Source organism: Oncorhynchus mykiss, chromosome 12 (genome assembly GCF_057628025.1).
Source record: "Oncorhynchus mykiss isolate SJ-2025 chromosome 12, ASM5762802v1, whole genome shotgun sequence".
In the NCBI taxonomy this organism is placed as follows: domain Eukaryota; kingdom Metazoa; phylum Chordata; class Actinopteri; order Salmoniformes; family Salmonidae; genus Oncorhynchus; species Oncorhynchus mykiss.
In genome coordinates, this window is record NC_143033.1 from 70,119,814 (window position 1) to 70,140,678 (window position 20,865).

A 20,865-nucleotide genomic window follows, 5' to 3' on the forward strand; every position below is an offset into this window, starting at 1 on the left:
CCCTAACCTTAACCCTTTTAGCTAACCCTTCCCCTAACCCTAACCTTAACCCTTTTAGCTAACCCTTCACCTAACCCTAACCATTTTAGGTAACCCTTCACCTAACCCTAACCTTAACCATTTTAGCTAAACCTTCCCCTAACCCTAATCTTGACCCTTTATCCTACCTCCTAAACTTAACCTTAACCTTACCCCTAACCCCTAGCCTAGCTAACATTAGCAAGCTAGAATTTGTAACATATCATACATTTTGTAAATGTGTAACATACTGTGCAAATTCGTAACATGTAACATGAATTGTAATTTCTAACATATCATACAAAATGGGTGATTGACATCCACAAATGTACAGTCGTAGCCAAAATTAAATCTCACAAAGTCTGTTACTTCAGTTTGTATGATGGCAATTTGCATATACTCCAGAATGTTATGAAGAGTGATCAGATGAATTGCAATTAATTGCAAAGTCCCTCTTTGCCATGCAAATGAACTGAAGCCCCCCCAAAAAATTCCACTGCATTTCAACCCTGCCACAAAAGGACCAGCTGAAATCATGTCAGTGATGCTCTCGTTAACGAGGACAAGGCTGGAGATCACTCTGTCATGCTGATTGAGTTCGGATAAGAGACTGGAAGCTTCAAAAGAAGGGTGGTGCTTGGAATCATTGTTCTTCCTCTGTCAATCATGGTTACCTGCAAGGAAGCATGTACCGTCATCATTGCTTTGCACAAAAAGGGCTTCACAGGCAAGGATATTGCTGCCAGTAAGATTGGACCTAAATCAACCACTTATCGGACCATCAAGAACTTCAAGGAGATGCCGTTCAATTATTGTGAAGAAGGCTTCAGGGCGCCCAAGAAAGTCCAGCAAGTGCCAGGACCGTCTCCTAAAGTCGATTCAGCTGCGGGATCGGTGCACCACCAGTAAAGAGCTTGCTCAGGAATGACAGCAGGCAGGTGTGAGTGCATCTGCATGCACAGTGAGGCGAAGACTTTTGGAGGATGGCCTGGTGTCAAGAAGGGCCGCAAAGAAGCCACTTCTCTCCAGGATAAACATCAGGGACAGACTGATATTCTGCAAAAGGTACAGGGATTGGACTGCTGAGGACTGGGGTAGTCATTTTCTATGATGAATCCCCTTTCCGATTGTTTGGGGCATCCAGAGAACGGAGACCGGAGACCTTTCCGATTGAAATGCATCCTGAGACCATTCATGTGTGGGGTTGCTTCTCAGCCAAGGGAGTGGGCTCACTCACAATTTTGCCTAAGAACACAGCCATGAATAAAGAATGGTACCAACACATCCTCCGAGAGCAACTTCTCCCAACCATCCAGGAAAAGTTCGGTGACGAACAAGGCCTTTTCCAGCACCTTGCAATAAGGCAAAGGGGATAACTAAGTGGCAAAACATGGATATTTTGGGTCCATGGCCAGGGAACTCCCCAGACCTTAATCCCATTGAGAATTTGTGGTCAATCCTCAAGAGGCGGGTGCACAAACAAAACCCCACAAATTCTGACAAACTCCAAGCATTAATTATGCAAGAATGGGCTGCCATCAGTCAGGATGTGGCCCAGAAGTTAATTTACAGCACGCCAGGATTGCAGAGGTCTTGAAAAAGAAGGGTCAACACAGCAAATATTGACTTTTTGCATCAACTTCATGTAATTGTCAATAAAAGCCTTTGACACTTATGAAATGCTTGCAAATATACTTCAGTATTCCATAGTAACATCTGACAAAAATATCTAAAGACACTGAAGCAGCAAACTTTGTGGACATTAATATTTGTGTCATTCTCAAAAGTTTTGGCCACGACTGTATTACATACCATACAAAACGTAACATATCATACTAAATGGAGTGTCTTGGATTTACGTACAGAATAATGTGAAATCCTCTGAGACCAGGTTGGGAAAGAAGGTAAGTTAAAATTACAATAAATACTGGTTCCTTCCTGCACTGTAATATAATAATATGAATTAAATCTTAACATTTGAGTTGACTCATTATTGGAAATAGCACATTTATCCTTGTAAGGGCGTTCGTCTGTAGGAGGAGGAGAAGCGGACCAAAGCGCAGCGTGGTGATTGTTCATATTTTAATAAATCACTACACATGAACAAACTAACGAAAACAAGAAATGTGAGAACGCAAAACAGTCCTATCCTGTGACGACAAACACAGTGACAGGAACAGTCACCCACCAACACACAGTGAAACCCAGGCTACCTAAGTATGATTCTCAATCAGAGACAACTAATGACACCTGCCTCTGATTGAGAACCATACTAGGCCGAAAACATAGAAATGCCCCAAAACATAGAAAAACAAACATAGACTGCCCACCCAACTCACGCCCTGACCATACTAAATAAATACAAAACAACAGAAATAGAGGTCAGAACGTGACAATCCTCCTCTAATGCTCCACAATTTCAACAGGACCTATTATATCCAAGTATTTTAATGAATGTTAGTCCTGCATGGATGGCTGTCATAAAGTGAGATTTGTTTTCTTCTAGGCGACAGGAAAGTCAATTGTCAGGAAGCGCTCGGGCGAGTAGCATGGCACAAATAGGCATTTATTTATTTATTTTATTTAACCTTTTTTTAACCAGGTAGGCAAGTTGAGAACAAGTTCTCATTTACAATTGCGACCTGGCCAAGATAAAGCAAAGTAGTTCGACACATACAACAACCCAGAGTCTTCACTATTATTCTACAATGTAGAATTGGTGTTAAATTATGTGTTATTTCATAGTTCATAGTTATCCAAACTTTTGACTGCTACTGTATATACAATACCGGTCAAAAGTTTTAGAATACCTACTCATTCAAGGGTTTTCTTTATTTTAACTATTTCCTACATTGTAGAGTAATAGTGAAGACATCAAAACTATGAAATAACACATATGGAATCATGTAGTAACCAAAAAGTCACGTGGCTTGATCTGTGTCTCACAAAGACACAGTGGTCGGAACCAAAAATCTCCAATTTGGACTCCAGAACAAAGGACAGATTTCCACCGGCCCAAGAAAGTCTCTTCTTCTTATTGGTGTCATTTAGAAGTGGTTTCTTTGTAGCGATTCGACCATGAAGGCCTGATTCACACGGTCTCCTCTGAACAGTTGATGTTGAGATGGGTCTGTTAGTTGAACTCTGTGAAGCATTTATTTGGGCTGCAATTTCTTAGGCTAGTAACTCTAATGAACTTATCCTCTGCAGAAGAGGTAACTCTGGGTCTTTCATTCCTGTGGCGGTCTTCATTAGTGCCAGTTTCATCATAGCTCTTGATGGTTTTTGCGACTGCACTTGAAGAAACTTCCAAAGTTCTTGAAATGTTCTGTATTGACTGACCTTCATATCTTAAAGTAATGATGGACTGTCCTTTCTCTTTGTTTATTTGAGCTGTTCTTGCCATAATATGGACTTGGTCTTTTACCAAATAGGGCATTCTTTTATTTTTATTAAAACATTTTTTTGGTAAGGTTACAGTCAGGTGAAGGGTTAGCTAAAAGGGTTAAGGTTAGGGTTAGGGGAAGGGTTACCTAAAATGCTCAGTAGTTGCAAAGTAGCTCAAAATAGTACATTGTTGAACAGTTGCTAATTAGCTAAAATGCTAAGGTTGTCCATGATGAGATTTGAATTCACAACATTTGGGTTGCTAGACGTTTGCGTTATACCCCCGACCAACCACCCTACTAAGTAACCATCTGTCTTATATAACCATGCCAAACTTAACACATCATACTGTCAGGATTCACCTTGGGGACATGATTTGGGGCTGTACAAATGTTTGATGTATTAGAATAATTCATTATGCTTATGTTATATTAATAGAAGAGGAGGGGTTATCAGACCACTCCCTCCTTACATTTATAGGGTCCTGGACTACAGATTAACAATAAATATTCATTATATAGTTTTAGAATTGTTCCACAGTGTCACGCCCTGACCTGAGTATTCTTTGTTTTCTTTATTGTTTTGGTTAGGTCAGGGTGTGACATGGGTGATGTATGTGTTTTTTGTACTGTCTAGGGGTTTTGTAGGTTTTTAGGGTTGTTTAATATTGGTTCTCAATTAGAGGCAGGTGTGTATCGTTGTCTCTGATTAGAAACCATATTAAGTTAGCCATCTTTTTTGGGGTATTTCGTGGGTTATTGTCTATGTTTAGTTGCCTGTGTCTGCACTATCGTTTATAGCTTCACGTTCTGTTTGTTGTTTTGTATAGTTTGTTAAGTGTTCTTCGTTTCATTAAAAGGTATGTATTGATCTCACGCTGCGCCTTGGTCTCCTCCATACATCGAACGTGACAGAATAACCCACCTTAAAAGGACCATGCAGCGTGATTGGGAGGAACAGCGCGTAATGGAGAGATGGACCTGGGAGAAGGACGAATGGGTAACAACCTGGGAGGAGATTGAGAGTTGGTAAATCGATCCAGGGAGAGTGCCAGAGCCTGCATGGGATTCTTTGGAACAGTGCGAGGAGGGATACAGGAGAATGGAGGAATGGCGAAGATATAAGGGTACACGGCTAGCACGGAAGCCCGAAAGGCAGCCCCAATAATTTTTTTTTTTTGGGGGGGGGGCACAAGAGGAGATTGGCTAAGTCAGGTAGGAGACCTGAGCCAACTCCTCGTGCTTACCGTGGGGAGCGTGTAACTGGTCAGGCACCGTGTTATGCAGAGATGCACAGCATTTCTAGCCCAGTGCGCTATATTCCAGCTCCTCGCATTGGCCGGGCTAGAATGAGCATCCCGCCAGGACAGGTTGTGTCAGCTTTACACTCCAGACCTCCAGTACGCCTCCACAGCCCAGTACATCCTGTGCCTGCTAATGACGTAGTTACAAATGTAGTCACAGGTTAATGACATAATAGGCCCACTGCTGATTATAGAATGTTATAAACTGCGTGGTTCGAGCCATGAATGCTGATTGGCTGACAGCAGTGGTATATCAGACCGTATACCACAGGTATGACAAAACATTTATTACCACTCCGTGTTGCGTCGTGCATAAAGAACAGCCCTTAGCCGTGGTATATTGGCCATACACCACACCCCCCTGTGCCTTATTGCTTAAATAGCTTACCGATTGAGGCTATAGAGGCCTAACAGTCCTTAAAACATTTGAATTATGTTCGTAAACGCTTTGCTCCACCACGATGAGAATATATAGCTAAATATGAATGATTCATGGTTTTTTATCAGCGGTCTCACTGTTAGACACAAGATGAAAATGAATCCTGCTCTGCAATGGGCTGAGGGAGCTTGTCCCTGCCCCTGATTGTTTTAGCTACAAAACAGGAATTTGAGAAGAGCACTTATCCAAGTAAAAACAATCCAAAGGCTACAAGCCAGTAACCATACCGCTATGGCAATATTTTAGGGCATAACAACTTATTTCCAATGCAGTCAGTCAGATTCATCTGTCATGTAGGCAACTTTTGAAATCCCTGGCCTACATGTATTTCAAGGACTAAGCCTGTCTTTGTCATCCATAAGTGATCCACTTGAAGTGTCTGTCCTTGTACGTGTCAGCTCCACGGAAGAACAGTAATTACTAATGATGACTGACGAAAAGTAACAGACTTTATAACGGTATTACATCACACAACCTAATGTTGTGCATGACCTCATCAAGGTAGTTTTGTTCGTGAGGAGTGCGGGGGCACGGATATAGGCATGGTGCTGTAATAAGAGCAATAATTCAAGGATGTGTTGGCTATGTTCCTTGTTATACCTTTAGGCCAACTATTAGCCTAAAGCTCCTAGAAGACACTGAGGAAATCATTTAAAAGTGAAATAGCCTCTAATCTTTAAGAACCTCTTGACTTTTGTGAACAAATTGAGTGCATAAAATTGAAACAGTCACTAACGTTACGATACTTTTCATTTATGAAAATGATACCCCTTTCAGTGCATACAAAACAAGCCAACGTGACCCTTGAACTCCTGTTCAACACATCTGCATTTATTAACAATGACAGCAAATTATGTGAGACAAACATGATGAATTTCAGGACTTTTTCCCCTCTTACTCATTGTGTTTGCAAACCACAAGGCAAGGATAAAAAAAAAAGAATACAAAAAGGAATGTAACCAGTTTCCTTCCACCTCAGAGGAGGGCAATGCTATTACACTTACTAATGGGCCATGGTCGATAACGCAAGATCCTCTAGTATGAAGCAGAGATCTAGAATGAGTTTCCAACAGCATTTATCTGGCATATTGAATCTCGTGCACTCGAAGTAATGACAAAGTGTACGATGGAATGTGAAAAGATGAGACACCATACGATTAATCTGGTCTAGATCACAATATAGAGCTCCTGTTTCATGCCCTCATTGGCGTGGTTTATGTGTACATGTGGTTCCCCTTTCCTATTCTGAAGTACAGATATGAACATGCATTGCCCAGCATATGTACTGTATTCTAATACTGCCCCGAGGGGTACTATCAGAACTGGAATCACAAAGATGCTAAATGTCGTGTCAAATTCAAAAATCCACTTCAGTAAACCACATCCCTTTTTCACCCAGCCATTTCATTGGTCAACTATCCCATTTCTGACACGTTTCCCATGGTCGTAACTTTACTGACAGCATAGCTAGCCATGGAATGTTCATGGATGAACATATTTCATTTAGTCCAGTTTGTAGTTAAATGATCCTTGTCCAGCGTCTGCCCGCCATCTGAGAGGTGAGAGAAGGAGTCCATTTTGTGATGCAGACTTTACAGGCAAGTCCGTTGGTTAGGTCCGTTTGAGAGTCATACATTAACAGACACAGTAGCAGCGTATCTATCTGAATGTGTTCTACGCAGTTCTCTCTCTTTTGGTTAAGTAGAGGTCAACAGTTTTGATTCACAACTGTAGGCAAGGTATTCACTATGAAGATGGATTTAAAAAAAGTAAACATATACTGCATATAGCCAAGAGGAAAGCGCAAAGTAGCAATAATACCATTGGGGACAGTGGCGAAAAAAGGTATTGAGATGAGAGAGGCACTGCTTATCTCTATGTTGGACCATGTGTGTTCCATACTGGCACACTCCCTATGTTACCGCCAGCATCCTATACAAGCATACTGTGTGGAGTCAGTAGGCCATACAACCATACCAACACAGAAAAGTCATTTTTTTGGAATGTGTTTCCTTTTGCTTAAAAAAAAGGTCAAATTCCTCCATTTCATCTCAATATGAATTCATTTCTGGGTAACATCTAAGTACCTCACTGTGATTGTTTTCAATTCAAATCATCAAAAAGAAACAAAAATAGCTTCTTAGCAAAGAGACATTTCTCAAGCAGTTATTTTTCTAGGACTGCCTGGGAGGGGTCTGAGTGGGCAGGTGGAAACTGAAAACTAGCTGTTTGGAATTCTATTAGCTAATTAGGGCAGGCCTAAACTCCATCCCACCAAAACAGGCAGACATTTCCAAACTCTTACACTAAAAGGGCATTATCAGAATTTTCAACATTTTACAGTATTATTCCAACTGCACAGTATGGAAATATATCATTTTACACAGGAAATCATGTTTTGACTGCACTGGGCCTTTAAGTCCCTTTAAAGTTCTGTTCAATGCCACTTCTCAGCATGTGGAAGTTGTTCACACATCGACTCCAATATTACCTAATACTGCAAAATGTGGTCATAAAACGAGCCAGCTTATTCCAGAGATGGCAAACCAGGAATTGTTCACGACCTGATGACCTAGTATACCTTCTCTCAATCAAAACTCACTGAAAGTGTGACACCTCCTGGCTTAGAGCAGTACTGCAACATGACAGAGCTGTACAGTAACATTGGGCCCATGAAAACACTGTCAAATACATCTGTTTTCATAGTTAAAATAATACAAATTTGACATTAAAACAATTAAAATTATACAAGATTAAAATAATAATAGGGCCATTTTTAAGATTAAAAAATGAATACATAGTGGGGGCAAATGAGTCTGACCTGTTTGTGCTACTAGGGGACAGTGAAGTAAGTACTGACAGGAAGTTCCAAATGCCTAGTCTTAGAGAAATACAAAAAAGACACTGTTGACAAACATGAGCAGCAAAGAGGGAGCAAGGCAGCTGACTGGTATTATTGGAGAATCAAGTGAGAGCATCACGTCTACAGACAAAGACCTTTTTACTGCACCTCAGTAGTCCACAGTGGCCTCCTCCGGTCTCCTTCATCTGCACTGACCTGAGATACACTGGACAGGTGACAAGAGCACCTCTGGTAGGAATCAGATCAGACACACTGCTTTGCTTTTACCTTCCCTGTGTTTTTCAGATCAGATGAAGTGAAGAAAAAGAGACAAGACAGGAAGCCACTTGAGACTATTGAGGCATGCTGGAGAATCCCCCCCCCCCCATGCCTCGGTCAATCTCGCTCTCTTTCATGAAGCTGCTATGTAACAACATTTCCCCATGGTTCTAGCTACCCCAACATTACACAAAGATTGACACCTAGTCCCCAAATTCGAAGGGCTACACCGTCTGGGGGCTAGATTTGAACCCCCTTTGCTAATCTAGCAGTGATTCCAGATGCAAACGTTAGAGCGTGAGTAAGACCTTACTGGTCGGGGCGGGAAAAACCCGGATTCTGAAACTCATAGAGTGAAGCACAAAGTCAAATAATACTGACCCTCTACATTATCAGAACCCAAGGTGAGGCATACGCAAGTAAAACCACTAGTAACACATTGAACTGTTAACCGTACACATATTCACACCCTGTTTGCCATGTTGCTAATAGAAAAGGAAAATGCACCCACTTTGCGTGTCCTATATCCACTTGGAATTAAGACCATCTTCTGTATACCCAGTCTTCTCGATGCTTACGTCGATTCCATTAAACACCCTCCCACCCCCCCCAACCCAGCCACATTGCTTAAGCTTTTTAAGCTATTTTAAATATATGTAAAGAATATATACAAAACAAGCATATCATCACTGTACAAATGAACTCGAACCCAACCTGAGTCTTTCCATCATACAAGGGGAGCAGTCTAGCAAAAAGGGGAAGCGGACAGTTTCCTTTGTTCAGTTAGTAGAAATCAAGAGAGATCATGCCATACAGCAGAAGCACTGTCTATCACCAGTATACTCAACAGTATGGGAGGAGAGTCTCTGTCATCAATGCAGTTTCTTCTGTCCGGTTCTGTTCCCCATATCCAGTAAGTCTAGAATAGACTAGAAGCATTCAGTCAGTAGGGGCTGTATTTCCTGGTTAGTTATTTTACAAGTGATTAGACAAAAAGAAGAGCATAGAAGACAAGCAACCTCCTTCACAGATTGATCAGTTGGGTAGTTAACTAGTTGAATATGGTTCAATGCAACAAGGACTCCAGGTACTGAATAAGGAGGAATATTGGGATTGTTGACGCGGCTCGAAGCAAATGACAGACATCAGTTAAAAAAAAAAAAAAAAAGTATTCAATTTTCTCTTGCAGGTGTCTTTGACCCCCCCCCCCCCCCCCCACACTTAAAACTGCTGCCCCTAAAGTCTTCCTTTCTCCATTATTTTCTTCTTCTTTCATCGTTCTTACAATCCGTCAGGTGCAACGTGGATTGTAAAAGTGTGAAGGCATTGTCCCTCCTATCCCTCTCTCTGCCAGAGGTTTAGGAGGGATCAGAGGTCTTCAGAGCATCCACCTTGGTCTCCAGGTCTGTGATCTGAGGAGAGTGAGAGAAGGGGCTTTTATTACACACAAAATGTCCAGACGGAATGATCATAACTCAGTAGCATCCTCTTGCTATGCATCTTGATTAACCAAAGCAAAATGTCTTACATAATTATTGAGAATTTCATGAAATGTTTCCACATACAGTAGAACCTAAATATACAACACCTTGTCCTGGAGGTTGTCGGCCTCTTCCTTATGAGTGGCCTCTGTCTCCTCTTGGGCTCGGCGCTGAGCCGTCTCCTTCTTCAGATACTCAATCTCCCTGAGACACAATGCGTGGTTAGGCTGAATCCTGCCCATCCATCCTCCTACAAACCCGATAATCCGATTCCTCTACCTCCTACAAACCCCAGAACCTCCCATTCCTTTTCCTCCTACAAAACCCAGAAACCCCCATTCCTCTCATCCTCCTACTAGTGCTGAGCATTAGTGCTTTTTTGAGGTTGGTTCGGTTTCGGTTCGATTATACAAAAATTGTTCATGGTTTTCAATTTCGTTTTCAATTTAAAAAAAATGGGGGGGGGAGGGTTCAAACCAAAAGCAGTGAACATTCAATTGCCAAAACATTGAAAACAATTAATTGTCTCTGTCAGGTCCACATTGAGAAGACATCAATATAATTACTATGAAATAACTCAATATATCAGTTGTGTATATTATTTGGTTTTTATTTTATGACTATTATTTGGGGTTAGTGTACGTTAGCGTACGTTACACCCTACCGCCTGTGTCTGCCTCGGTCAAGCACCGCTTGCCTCTTTTCCCAGACTTGTTGATGGAGAGTCCGGTCCCACCTCGGTTACCCAGTCGCAGAGGTGAGCTAGCTATTACTAGCTATTCCTGCCTCCCCACAGTGGAGTTGCTGGGGTAGCTCTTTTGTTTAGTATATGTAGCGTTAAGTCGCTTGGTTATTCTAAAATGGACCATGCTGCGGTCAAAGAGGCTAGCTAGCCTAGCTTATGCTAAAACAAACTCCTGGCTAATGTTGGTTAGCATGCTTAACTTCCTGCGAGTGAAACTTAATATATTTTCCCCCGGCGTTATGGTAACCTCATCCCCATTTCCCTCTGGAGTTGGAGGGAGTGAAGGAAACAGTGCCAAGGCCAAAGCCATGTCAAACGGGGTGATACGTCAGCCATTGCCAGAGCCCCCTATGCCCATAAAGGGTCCGGGCTTCATGTAGGCTATACAGTCTCACGGAAGCACAACTCATGTTGGAAGCGTGTTTAATGCTGCCCCCTCTGTTACACTGCGCTCCATGGGGATCAAAAGGTATATCAATTTCCCCAGGGTAACCGTGACAAGCTGGGTCGCCCCTCCCCCACAGGTGGCTCATTACTGGGAATTATTGCGGATTCCTGCTTGTAGCTCACTAGTCCCTATGAGGTGTTTAGTGATACAGGTTATGGGGTCTCTAGGCGATTAGTGGGTTGTTGGTAGCAGAGTCAAGGGAACGATCAGGGTTTGACGCGATCATACTATTATCCCACATGCAGTCTCTGGTTCATATGAGCTGTCTGTCTCCAGCTCAACGCTTTTCATTCCTGGGAGTTAGATTTAATTACGAATCGCCCCCATCTGTTACAATAGAAGGGGTCTGTTTTTCAGAGCTGTCTATCCCATTCCCAGCTAGGTTACAAGGCGCTTTGGTCGCCAGACCTATGACCGGTCGGTAGGGTAACCTCTATGATAAAGTTTTCCCCGTCTATTTTTTATGTGTGCGGTCCAGCGCTAGATGGCAGCCAGTTACCAGAACACATCTTACCGCCTAAACTGACAGACGCTTATTGTACCGTCAAGTGTCCCGGCCAATTAACCTTGGCACATAATCGAAGCCTGTGAACCTTGGCACATGAACACCGTTCTTTTCAACCGAGTTCCAGTGTTCACTGGTGTTAAAAGTGTTGTCTCCCATATGCGAGTTCGATGAAAAGTGTTCCTTCATGTTCAGACACACGGTTGTCAAGAGTGGTGGAAATGGAAGTACAACCAATCTCTCCAAGTCTACAAGATCTACTTCACAGGAGTCTCACTGTCTGCTCCAACCAATGGCGCAGTGTCGCCCTGGATCATGCCAACAGTGACGTCAGGTTACAGGCTACAATTTGTTGTGCTACCCCCACGCTTCTGCAGCCTCATCACGTTCGACTGTTCCCGAGGCCTCAGTGCTCGTTTTGAGAGAGGAAGTATCCTCCCGTCTCCAATCCGAGTGATTCCTATGTCGAAGATCCAGGACCGCTGGTACAGCTGGTATTCCTGGTTACGAAAAGGGACAAGCGTTTGAGCTCTGGTGCCAAGATAAAGGACTTGTTTCTATTCAGTACTCTCTGTCTCAGACGGGTCTCTAAACCCATTGCGACTACATGGGCCTTGGTGTTGGTTTTGGAGGCACTATGTGCGACCCACTTTGAGCTTCTCAAGTTGGTGGACCTGAAGATCCTTTCCTACAAAACCTCCCTGCTCATGGCTTTGGCATCGGATAAACGTGTTGTGGACCTCCCTTCCTATACTCAGTTCACCCCAGGCGACTCTAAGATGACATTGTGTAAAAATGAGTCATTTCCCCCGAAAGTCATGGCCATGTCCTACAGGTCCTTAGCTTTGGAGACATTTCCCTTTTGAGACAGAGGTTACTCTCCCACTGGATTGTGGATGCTTTCTCCCTGGCATACAGCGGCAAGGGTTACCTAGCAGTGTATGTGCGCACTCAACCAGGGGTCTGGTGGATGTCACTGTTCCCGGTATAGCACACAGTGTTCTTACGGCGGGGACGGGGGAAAGTCACTAGGCAGTGTGCCGTGTGCGCAATACCCAGACTGCCGCATCTGGCGGGGTCAGGGGCAGTTTAATTTAGTATCCGTTGGGGTCGGCTTGGGGTGTGATTATTCTTCCCCATAGTATGTTGTACCGAAGTTGACTGACTGAAAGGGAACGTAGTGTTACGACTATAACTACTGTTCCCTGAAAGAAGGAAACGAGGTACAACACCTGTTTGGCCCAGCACCGCCCGTTCCTGGGCTCGGTGAAGAGCGGTATTAAATTGAAGGAATTAATCTGAGCCTCACGTTCATCACCTGTGGAAGGCGGGGCTTCCAGCGAGATACAGATTTCATTGGCCTCGTCAGGCATGATTGTAGATCCTTCAACCAAAGGAATTTAAGTACTTGAACCGATATAGGTCGTTTTAATAACAAAAACCTGCAATTTCGGTTAATTGCTCAGCACTACCTCCTACAAACCCCAGAATCCTCCATTCCTCTCCCTCCTATAAACCCTCAGAATCCCCCATATTTATCAGCCTTACTTCTGCTGGTATTCCTTGATGAGGCGCTTGGCCTTGCTGTACTTGCGCTCCAGGGTCTGGTACTGGGCCTGTGTCTCCTTCAGGTGTTCGTCCACCGCTTGACACAGACTCTGGGCCTCCATCCAGTAGCCCTCCAGCTTCTCCATGCGCTCCTTGTTCTCCCGAACGCTCTGTTCCAGCTGGGCACGCTCCATGCGCCAGCGCAGCTTGTCCTGCTCTGAATGCGCCAGCTACATAAGGGAAGAAAGTGTCAAGTTTACTCCTGTATACATCTAGTTTACTCCTGTATACTTCTAGTTTACTCCTGTATACATCTAGTTTACTCCTGTATACATCTAGTTTACTCCGGTATACTTCTAGTTTACTCCTGTATACTTCTAGTTTACTCCTGTATACTTCTAGTTTACTCCTGTATACTTCTAGTTTACTCCTGTATACTTCTAGTTTACTCCTGGACTGTGTGTTTTAGTCGAGGGTTAACGTGGGTCAGTGAAACCAGTCCTATTTTTTGTTGGTTAATTGATTTTGGAGCAGGTCTAACCTTTCTCTTCAGCTGTTGAATCTCAGCCTGGGTGACCGCATGCTTTATCTGTAGCTATAGAGGGAGAGAGAGGTAAAAAAAAATAATATATAACACCGTGGTTCACTCCAGCACAATGTCTCATCTCATACGCTCTCTCAACAAGAAGTTGAATTGAATATAACTTTTTCTCCATTTCGAGATGAACATTTGCCTTTGGCATCAAGCCTCCCTGCTCACCTCTTTGAACTTGTGGGCCATTTTCTCAGGGTCCATCTCCATTGGGGAGAGCATGTCCTCATTCTCCGCCAGGTCAAACACCTCTATGGCGTTGGGGAACATGGGGCTCATCTCCTCCTCCTCGTCCGTGGCATACTCACCTGTCTGGAGGACAGAAGATTCAGAGTACATTCACAATATATTCAGGGAGTGCATACAGACAAATTCCTGTCATGTTTCGGTCTTGTTGTGAACCAACAATGTCACACAGTAACCATACCTGCCTATGTAACTACCATGTGAAGTAAATACATGGTTTCACCAATGGGAAACCAACGGTTTTTGGAGGTCCTCGCAGGATAGGCCTCCATTTCTATTTCTCATCAATGTTTTCCCTCTACCCTAAAATGGCCACTAGATGGTAAAGTTGAGCTTAAAGGAAAAAGCCATCCAGGAGTAGAATGCTAGTGGGCCAGAATTGACACCCTAGAATTGGGCAACCACCATTTTATGTTTACCAGGGAAGCCTGTCAAAAGGCAAAGCTTGTCAGGGAACTCCGTGGCTGCAGTGACGGGAATCTTTGTTGAGAAATAGTTTATACAAATTTGTCTATAATCGTTCTGTTGATGACGCAATAAATCCCACTATACTGTACCGTCTATATGGACCTGGTGAGGTCAATAACACAAAAAACACACACACCTCTGTTTGAAAGTCCCCCTTCACACACACACACAATTCCAACACACTCACTCTTAACACCTCCCAACACACAGACCGACACACAGCCATTCTAAATATTCCTTTAACAACAGCCGCATGGGACAAGCACCAACAAAGGCTTGTCATACCAATGAGTCACTCTCTGAGGGAATGCCCCCCCCCCCCATCAACACTGGTCTGTGTGCCCGTCTGAACCCTCCCAGTTGGACCAAGCATCGAAGCCCTGAACGCGCCTGTCACAACAACACTGTCTGATGTGTCAACTCTCCAAACGTGCTGAAAATGTTTACACTGTCTGAACGTTGCATAGCCAACGAGAGTTGGGGGAGAAACAAAGCACGGAGACTGAGGGATTAGCCGGAGTCACATAGGACAATGCCATCAAACGATGCCTACCCAAAAAACAAGACCAAATAAAAACTACTATTCATTTTTAAACGTATTAGAAAGGACTTGTATGTTAACTGGTAACGCATCTTTAGCAGGAAATTACATTGACGCAGGCTAAGATCTGTTGGGAGGGGGGCATGTTCTGATGGGGAGACACAGTGTGATGGAATACCAGACCTGGATCGTGGCATCTGGTCCATACTTGTCGGTCTTTCACACCCAAGCCCAGACATCTATTGAACATGATTGAATTTAACAAGGAGACGGATTCAATTATTCAAGCATTTCCGCTCCATGGAAGAGACTGAGGGGAGACAAGGAACTAAGAAAATTGCTGGGCTGGGCTTCATGCCACAATGCCTTCCCCTACCGCCTCTGTCCTTATTCAGACCCTTTCAAAGATCTGCGATGACTGGGCAGGTATAAAGCACTATGTGCACCTAGGTTCCGTCACATTGCTTACACCTATCCGGTCCTGTTAGATCAGTGAAGGGGAGGTGAACAAGGAGTGTTCTGTCTAGAATTTCTAGTTGTATTATTCCATTGTGAAGGGAGCCTGATGGAACATCTGTAAGGCTTTGGGGAGGAAGTGTCAAACGCTTCATTAGCGCCATCTTGTTTTGTCATATTATTGACTGACGGAATGAGCGAATATATTTTGGATGGGCTGAAGTAATCTTTCTCATGGTGTGTGTGTGTGACCGGGGCCCTATGGTAACTGGTCAGAAGTAGTGCACCATTTGGGACACAGAAAATTGTGAGCCCCCTCACCTCCTCGTCCTCCTCCATGTACTGGCTGTAACGCTGCTCCATCATCTCTTTCTGCCAGCGCTCCTGCTCCAGGGTCTGCTGGATCAGCTGGGCCACCTCGCTCTGCTCACCTGGCTTCTCTCGGCCAATCATGAACCTGCATGGGCAACAACGACCAACGGGGTGAGTAAGGAAGGCATGTCTGTCAAGGAGCAGCCAATGGGAAACCTAGGGTAGGGTTTAAGTGGGTAGTAAAGGTAAAACTAGGGTAGGGTGGTTAAGTTTAGGTCTAGTGGTTGCAACTTCAGAAGATACACAGTAGAATGTAGATAAAGATGCTATAATCATAGAAGGACCAGACTGTAGAGCTCAAATAACTCATCAGTTACATTTTCCAAAAAAATAGCCCCCACAGATTACAAACAAGTGCAAACCAGGGCAGCAACATTTGGGTGGGGAATGAAAATGACATCTTGTGCCTGGAAGGAACATGACACTCACTGTACATGGATGGATGAGTTGACATTGTAACGAGTAGAAAATGTGATAAGATTATGCGGAGGGAGAAAGACAATTCAGTGAATAAGTGTAGCACGCCATCTGAAGACTGTGTCTGAATTGGAACCATATTCCCTATTTAGTGCACTACTTTTGCCCAGAGCGCTATATAGGGAATAGATTGCCATTTTAGACACACCCCTTTTCTATGTATCACAGAGAATAACAATGAAATAAACAAAGCATGAGAGGACATGCATGTTTTATAGAATGAGTGACTGAAGCGTCTACAGAGTTATCCTGTTGCAGATGGGACCCTTAAGACCGCGACACCAGTTCTGGCTGTCACATGTTTGTCCAATGGAATGTTCGAGCGGAAAGACCTCAACTGGACGGTTGCCTGGGGATCATTTGTCACACCCAAGCCTGTGTGCAAAGCAGCCAGATGCACAGTGACACGTAAGACAAAGGAAACCATGCCGCTGTAGCTAATACCACGTTGTGCCAAAAGGGATCCTTTCAACAGAACATCATATTCCTTGATGTTGGTGCTCTAGACAATATGATGAAAACGACCATTTCTAAATCTATTCTAACGTGATATATTTTTCTACACCCTAATATGGTTCACTGCAGAAAAAAATAAATGGCGCTGATCATTACATCATAAAAATCCCTTAAGTGAGATTAGAACTAGCAACCCTCTGGTCACCAATCTGTATCCCTGCCTGAGACTAGACAACCACACATGCGCAATGAGACCCCAGAGAGAGGTAGCCACATCATTCAACACGACTGCCAGCATCACTGTGGCATTCAGTGTGGGCGGGGGTTTGGTGATGAGTGTGTGAGGGTTAAGAACCCACTAGGGTGCCCCTTTCTTGCCTGAGGAGAAATAACTCCGTGGTGGTCAAAAGGGAGGGGAGAAACGGTGACTAGGAATCTAACCACTATGTGGAAAAGCCAAGCTGTGCAGAGGAAAAAGATGGCAAGCAAATACGACACCTAACCTCTCCAGCATTTTCAAAACAAACCACGCCATCTATTTGCTGCGACTATGCTGAAGCATAATTACCAGAGAGACGGCGCTTCTAATTTTGGACCAATCAAAACATCACCACCTGTCCGTGAAACCAGTCAGCAGCCTGTGAGGGGGATCGACGGATGTGCTAAATCAATGAATATTCCACAAGCTCAGAGACACGCTCCATCCAGGAAGTAGGACATGAGGCGAAGTGGAAAACAACCAGGCCTTGTCTGGAACCGTCTGTACGTGTGAATCTGCAAGTGTCCCCCTGCCACCATCTGTACAAACCCATCTTACCTTGGATGAGGTCCTACATCAGCATTCTCCACAGCGAATTTTGTCTACAGACAAATCCATTTCCTGGATTTTTGATTAAACAGGGCGTACAAAACTGAACAATAGGTGGCATTCACTTTGAACAAAGGTGCTTCCACAAGGGGAGACGAGTCCGATTGGGTGATAACATTTCTGGGGCATCCCTCCCTCCCTCTCTTCCTCCCTCACTCCTTTGATTACTGTCCGTAGTGTCAGACAGCAACCTGAGCTTGGTCCGAGAATCAGGTTGGACCAGGCTGTTTTATAAATAGCTTCGCCGCTCCCTCACCGACACCGTCCTCTCCGCCATCTCCCTGGGATCCAGGCTAATGTCTTAAAATCAGGCGGTCCAATCTCTGGGTGGCTGTGATGTGAAGACAATGAGAGACGTCTCTGCTCGCCTAGCTACACTACAGTCAAACTGCCCCGCCAATTAACACAAAGACCTCCACAGGCAGTTAATAATGCAGGAGAGAGGAATGAGAGCGTCAGGATGAGGGGATTAGAGGTGGGAATGGGCAGAGAGGGATTCCAATTGTGATCCAGTCTGAAGGGAGGTAGAGTTATGGTACTTGGGAGTAATAGTGTGTTTGGTTCCCCATCACCAGTCTTTACACAGTTCTGTATCTAGATCCCCTTCTCTCCAATCCCATGCTTAGTTTCTCATAACAGATTTTGTCAGGGTACTGTGGCACCATATTTGACCAGAGTGCAGTAAATACACTATAGATACTGTACCAATAGCTTGATGTGGAAACAAAGTGTTTATTGACAGCTATTGAGTGAGGGTTCTTACTTGACAGTGCCGGTGGTGTTCCTGAGGACGGAGGCAGCAAAGGCCTGGGTCACGCCCACCAGACTGGTCCCATCCACCTCCACGATCAGGTCATTCACCTGGATCCTGCAGGGGAGGGAGGAAGAGAGTGATAGTGAACAATGGGAAAAGAGGACGAGGAGCAAGCCAAAAAAAATAATTTTGGGATACACTGCTGAAACACAGATTGTTCAGAACCTTTCATCTCGGTGTGCAGCTCCTCCGTCAGTGACCGTCTTGACAAAGATGCCCAGTTTCTCCAGACCCATGTCCGCCCCGGCACCCATGCCAATGATGCTGATCCCCAGACCGTCCCCATCTGTGCAGAAGAGGGGATAGGAAATGGGGAAATAACCTCATAAATATGAGTGTCTTACCAAGACAAACTTCCAAAAAGGACTAATTCAAGGTAAGTTAAAGCACTCAAACAAAAAAGAGCAGAGATTGATTTATTTTTGCTCCCTTTAATCCATTGTTGTGTCTCAATGGGCCACTAGCTAGAAATAGGAGCTAAGTGCAGTGGTCAGTGAGGGAGACGTCAGCTTGACGTCAAAACGTCATTGACCTGTTTGCATCCTGTACAACGGATTATTAAAGTCAGCAATAATTAATCAGTCTCTGCTTTTTTTTTGTTGAGTGCTCCTTTTGGTAGTTTTTCTTGGTAAGCCATTCTAATGATATTTGTCATGGTCGTTAAGCACCCCTCCTTTCATTTGTTTGCTGAAGCGAGAAGGCCCAACTGAACTCTACCCTCATAAATATGTTCCCTTCCCAATGTAAGGAAATAAATTGAATAAAATGGGGGACCTTGACTGGAAGATACAGTAGCTAGCTAAAGCTACTACGCCACTTTGTATAATCAGGCATTATCTGTATTAGAATCCAATTAGCCACTGCTAATCTAGTGTAATATAAATCCAATAAGGAGATAACGGGCGACTCTGGATTCATTGGTGACCACTAAGGTGTTCGCTCGGCATGCAAATATATGTGGCTAGCAGATTTGTGAGGAAAAAGGTAAAGGTTACTTAAAGACTTCAACTAGCTAGTTGAAGCAATTCAAGCTCCTGAGTGGCTCAACAGTCTAAGGCACTGCATCTCAGAGCAAAAGGCGTCACTATGGTCCCTGGTTCAAATCCAGGCTGTCACATCTGGCTGTGATTGTGAGTCCCATATATATTTATATTTTTTTTTTGGGGGGGGGGGTTAATGGAAACTACAGACTTCACTGAAAATGTTTAGCTACTAGTTGTAACTTTAATAGTTACAGTTCATTCATTCTCACTGTCTTTCTGTTGTACTGGTTTATGCTATTGAACTCCAAAGCGACAGTCGCGTGCATACATTTTACGTATGCAAATCCACGGCCCTTGGTGTTGCAAGCGCCATGCTCTACCGACTGAACCATGCAGGGCTAACAATATAGTGAGGATCAGTAGGGTTCTGTAATGCCCTAGAAGATTCCACCAGGTTTTTACCTTTCTCCAATTCCACAGGGAAGAGGTCCAGTCTCTCCACCCTCTTCTCCAGCTCGTACTCAGCCGACGCCGCCATGGGATCCACGTCATCATTACGCCGGTCGTAGTCCTCGTTGGAGTACGTGGTGAACACCTGCCGAGAGAAGACAAAAAGGTCATAGGTCAGTTCGACACTCACCAACACGCACGGTTTACACCACAACAGGCTTCCCATAGAGGAGACATGTCCTCTAGAACAGTAGTGCATCATCAGTTTTCCTATGCATTACATACCTTAGAGAGCTATTTAGAACTAGTCTGAAATGTCCAGATCAACTAGCCCATGTCAGCTAATGTTTGTTTTTTTAGCCCATAGATGTTGTAATTTTTTTGTCACTCAAATATCACATAAACACAGATGTGGCAAAATGTATAGAATTGCAAGAAAATTTGCTTTAAATCCACAACATCTCCTTTGCATCCCAAGACAAAATGTGGAGAATTGCAGGGAATAAGCTTCAAACCTGCAAAATTCTCTCCACCCACAAGAGGGGTGATGAACAGTTTGTCATGAACAGTGCTTGTGCCCATAGAAATAGACGTGGGGTGAGCGCAGGATGTTCCCCGATGCTGGAAGGGGGGCCCCCCAGAGTGAAAAACTTTGGGAACCCTTGCAGTAGAAAATGATCTAAGGTCAGTTTAGCATGTTCACCACTAATGGTTAAGGATAAGACTACGGGAAGTGTAAGCTGATCCTAAATCTGTGCCTACAGACCTCTACCCGGAGCTAAAAGGAGAGCCAGGCAGGCAAGGCGCTAACGGGGCGGAAGGAGACGCCTCCAACAACCAGACAGACAGGGGTGGTGTTATACGGCTCGCTGATACAAACACACACCCTCATGGCTTCTCGCTGAGCTAATGGCTTCTCATCCAACCTAATAAAGTCTATCTAGTTTCATGTGTGTGAGTGCGAGAGAGAGGAGAGAGAGCGTGTGTGTATTTAAAGGCCTCTCTCCTCCCTCTGCAGCTAGCCAAATTCACTCTGGCAGCGAGGACATACTTCTGGGGGGTGTTGGAGTGCCATGTTACGCTGGCAACATGTGGGTGTGGAGAGCGGTGGTGAGGGTGCTCCAGTGAGCGGCTAGGTGGGGCGTAT

General features: G+C 44.2%; 1 protein-coding gene across 1 annotated transcript in view; it reads right to left on the bottom strand.

Moving 5' to 3' along the window:
- Positions 1-5,957: 5,957 nt before the first annotated feature.
- LOC110538071 (neurabin-2) overlaps positions 5,958-20,865 on the bottom strand; it is a 58,294-nt gene continuing 43,386 nt past the window's right edge. Inside the window, exons 3-11 of the mRNA XM_036938112.2 lie at positions 19,731-19,863; positions 18,451-18,571; positions 18,235-18,339; positions 15,620-15,755; positions 13,756-13,899; positions 13,537-13,590; positions 12,996-13,225; positions 9,857-9,953; positions 5,958-9,680 (exon numbers count right to left, since the gene is read on the bottom strand). Coding sequence (XP_036794007.2) covers positions 9,627-9,680; positions 9,857-9,953; positions 12,996-13,225; positions 13,537-13,590; positions 13,756-13,899; positions 15,620-15,755; positions 18,235-18,339; positions 18,451-18,571; positions 19,731-19,863 — 1,074 coding nt within the window. The 3' untranslated portion in view covers positions 5,958-9,626. The remainder of the gene's footprint in view (positions 9,681-9,856; positions 9,954-12,995; positions 13,226-13,536; positions 13,591-13,755; positions 13,900-15,619; positions 15,756-18,234; positions 18,340-18,450; positions 18,572-19,730; positions 19,864-20,865) is intronic.